Raw genomic sequence first — 3292 nt, 5'->3', positions numbered from 1 at the left:
AACAAACCAAGAAAAGGCGAGATCATTGTGAAAGTTCAAAAGGGTCCAACCCCGAAAATCTGATATTTTTTTACTAGAAGGCTCCTGACCTCTATGTCTCTCAGCCAAGAAATGTATGACAAGAAGATACCCCATGGTCGAAGTCTCTAAATTCATTAGACGATGATACAATGGAAGATAGCTCTCAATCAAGCAACGAATCCACAACAAACTTTTACAAAGAGGATGATCCCCCAATATTTGTCAACCAGCCAAGAGACCTAGAAATATCTGAAGTAGATGAGTAACAAGAAGGCATGACAGATGAACCAATCCTAGAAAGAAGATATGAGTCCATGGCGTCAAAACCAGTTGGAACTGGTTTCCACACTTTCACCTTAGATGACCTCAATGTTTCAAAATGGCCTCAAAGGATCCAAGACTTCTATACTTGGATGGTGACCAAAAATTTGGTGGAACGAGAAAAGTATACCATCCTGTCAGAACTCACTTCACGGTTCTCAGGAATTCTCAAAGATTGGTGGAACTCGCTTGGAATTCAAGACAAAAACACTTTTCTTACTTCCCAAGATTTTACCTTCAACATCAGAATCCTACATGAAGTTTTATGTGGAGATATCGGCCAAAGACAGGAAATGATGCGAAGACAGATCTTTGAGATGAAGTTTTTGTCATTCGATAGAAATGACATTGACAAGCATTTTCAAAAAATGGCAAAGATATACTTCGAGATCGATGGAGACATCAATCTAAAGCAAGACTTTGCCTCTTCCCTTCCAAAGTTGTTGGCAAGCCGAACCATGACCATCATTAAAGATAAGTTTTAGTCCATAACAATCTCACAATTTGACTACATCAGGCAAGCTATTTCATTGCATTGGATGAAATTTGTACAAAGCGCTCGGCCTAAAACAAATTATCCAACACAGTCCAGCGCTTGACAAAGCCTGCCACAAATCTGATGTTACACCACGCAATATTACGTCGATATTACATCTCACAGTATTACATTACGATGATGTTACGTTTCGCATTATTAAATTACGATGATGTTGCACCCTGTAGTATTGTACATTGAATTTGTCGTAAGGTAATTAACATCAGTCCAAGGAAAAGATTATTCGGAGATTATAAGGATTATGTTATTTCACAAGTGATGAGTAAATTCATGAAGGTGAGAGGGTAAGAAAATCGGAGAAAATGAATTTTCATCGAAGTTTGCATTTTGGGATAAAATATGGTCCGAGATAAAACACCCGGTATTTATGGACTAGTACCCTACAAGGTACCACATGACAATGATAGTAAGTTGTAAAAAGTTTGTTAAAAGCGAATAGTATTATAAGTAATTTGAGATAATTCTTAATTGTGGGAAAAATTAGATAATTATGGAATTTTTATATAAAGCTTAAGGGGGACACCCACCCCTAAACGTGGCAGCAAGAATAAAGGCTTAATCAAGCCTAATATGACTAAGAAAGTCTTGAGATAATGTGGCAAGATTGGAGAACTCATTGTACTTTGGTGGAAATAAGTAACAAAAAGCTCCTTAAATTATTAAGACTTGCTTTCAACTTGTTCATTCAAGTTGTTATTAATTTTCAATGGCCAAAATTTATTCAGAAACATTCAAGAACTCTAATTCTCCTTCGTTTACCTCTCCTAATTATATGACGTCGACAAGAGAAACATTCACTATATGGATGAAATCCCTAGTGTTCCATGGGAATGGTTGTACTGTCTTTAATTCTAAAGGTGAAATTGTTTTCAAAGTTGACAACTACCAAGAAACAAATAGCAATGAAGTATTTCTCGTGGATCTTTATGGACAAGTTCTCTTCTCCATTAAAAAGGAGAAGCTAAGATTATTTGGTCGTTGGAATGGATATTCAAGTGGTGGATTTAAAGGGAAACCATGGTTTCAAGTGAGAAGGAATTGCAAGTATTTTTCAAGTTCAGGAGATGTCATATGTAATGTGAATTTGAGGTGTGAAATATCTATAGGAAGCAGCTATAAGATTCAACAAACTGATAAAAAAGTCATCATTTAATATTTCAGATAGTGCTGGTCAAGTTGTTGCATAGCAGCGTGAAATTACGATTCTAATAGAGCACGGTACAATCTTTCTCAAGAATATCACACGGATTTTTTCCTACTTCGATTCGTCGTTACGTGTTTTGTTGCAATCAATGTGTATTGGAGGGATTGTCAAGAAAATCGGTTCAGGTATGTTACGGCTATCCCTTCTTTCTTTTTGGCATGATCTATACGACACAAGCGAAACGAGCAAATGCACAACTTTCAATTACTCTATTCGTAGAAATGCTAGAGATGTGTATATTCTTATTCTCCCATGTGTCATATTATTCTATCATCTGTTCATGGGTCTCAAAAATACGTAAGTTGGTAAAGTTTTTTCATGATATTAATCATAGGCATAATGGTCTTATGACATACCGAGAGATTTTATTAACATATTTCATATTCATTTCATGCATTTATACATGCACATTGACCCATGTCCAGATGGCATTATATACACGTATAATATGTATATTTATGTATATGTGATATGGAAAAAGTTATGGCATTATATACGTACCACCACCTGATCAGCTGGTATACGTTGATGATTTTGCCCACAGTGGATGAGATGATATAATGAGATGCCCTTAGAGACCTGATAATGTTATGAAACATGTACCTATGCATGACATGGCATTCATACGCATATGCATGACAATATAATTATTTCCTGAATTACAAAGTTATCCAGACTTACAGCAGCCTTCTAGCTCAGTTATCTATGATAGTATGACATGAAAAGATATGTTATGTTGGTACTCGATTGAGTAAGGTACCGGGTGCCCATCGCGGCCCATCAATTTGGGTCATGACATCTGATCTGATCACCTGATCAGGATGTTCCTGCCATATATCTAGGCGACGGATAGGATTCAGGAGGTTCAGATGGCCAAGAATTCCATATGGGAAATCAAGGTCCAGGAGGCGCACAAAATATTTCAGACTAAAGAGGCCAGGAAATTTTCACAAAAAGAATAGATGTTTTATTTGCCACAAGATTGGACATTTCGCAAGAAATTGTCCCCAATCGAGGAAATCTATCAAACTCTTGCAAGAAATTTAAGATTACACTGGCATACATCTCGGAGAGGAGGATGAACTTGAATCCATGTTCTCTATGGACGATGAACCCACTGAACCAACTTTATTCTTTATTGATATATACGTAGATCAAAGTGATGACCACTATCAAATTTCCAAACCAGC

At 36.5% G+C, this 3292-nt stretch overlaps 1 protein-coding gene across 1 annotated transcript; it reads left to right on the top strand.

The window, feature by feature from the left end:
• The first annotated feature begins 1604 nt into the window (after positions 1-1604).
• On the top strand, positions 1605-2085 carry LOC138878155 (protein LURP-one-related 11-like). Its single transcript, XM_070157820.1, has 2 exons — positions 1605-1925; positions 2005-2085. Exons 1-2 carry the CDS (start codon positions 1605-1607, stop codon positions 2083-2085), a joined length of 402 nt encoding a protein of 133 aa, XP_070013921.1.
• The last annotated feature ends 1207 nt before the right edge of the window (positions 2086-3292 follow it).

The sequence above is a fragment of the Nicotiana sylvestris genome, chromosome 9 (assembly GCF_000393655.2).
Source record: "Nicotiana sylvestris chromosome 9, ASM39365v2, whole genome shotgun sequence".
NCBI classification, from domain to species: Eukaryota; Viridiplantae; Streptophyta; class Magnoliopsida; order Solanales; family Solanaceae; genus Nicotiana; species Nicotiana sylvestris.
This window is presented reverse-complemented; position numbering and strand designations above follow the sequence as displayed.

Coding starts and splice junctions, on each gene's coding strand:
- LOC138878155 (XM_070157820.1), top strand. CDS start 1,605: ATGGCCAAAATTTATTCAGAAACATTCAAGAACTCTAATTCTCCTTCG. Junction 1,926..2,004: donor AAGGGAAACCATGGTTTCAA/GTGAGAAGGAAT, acceptor AAATATCTATAG/GAAGCAGCTATAAGATTCAA.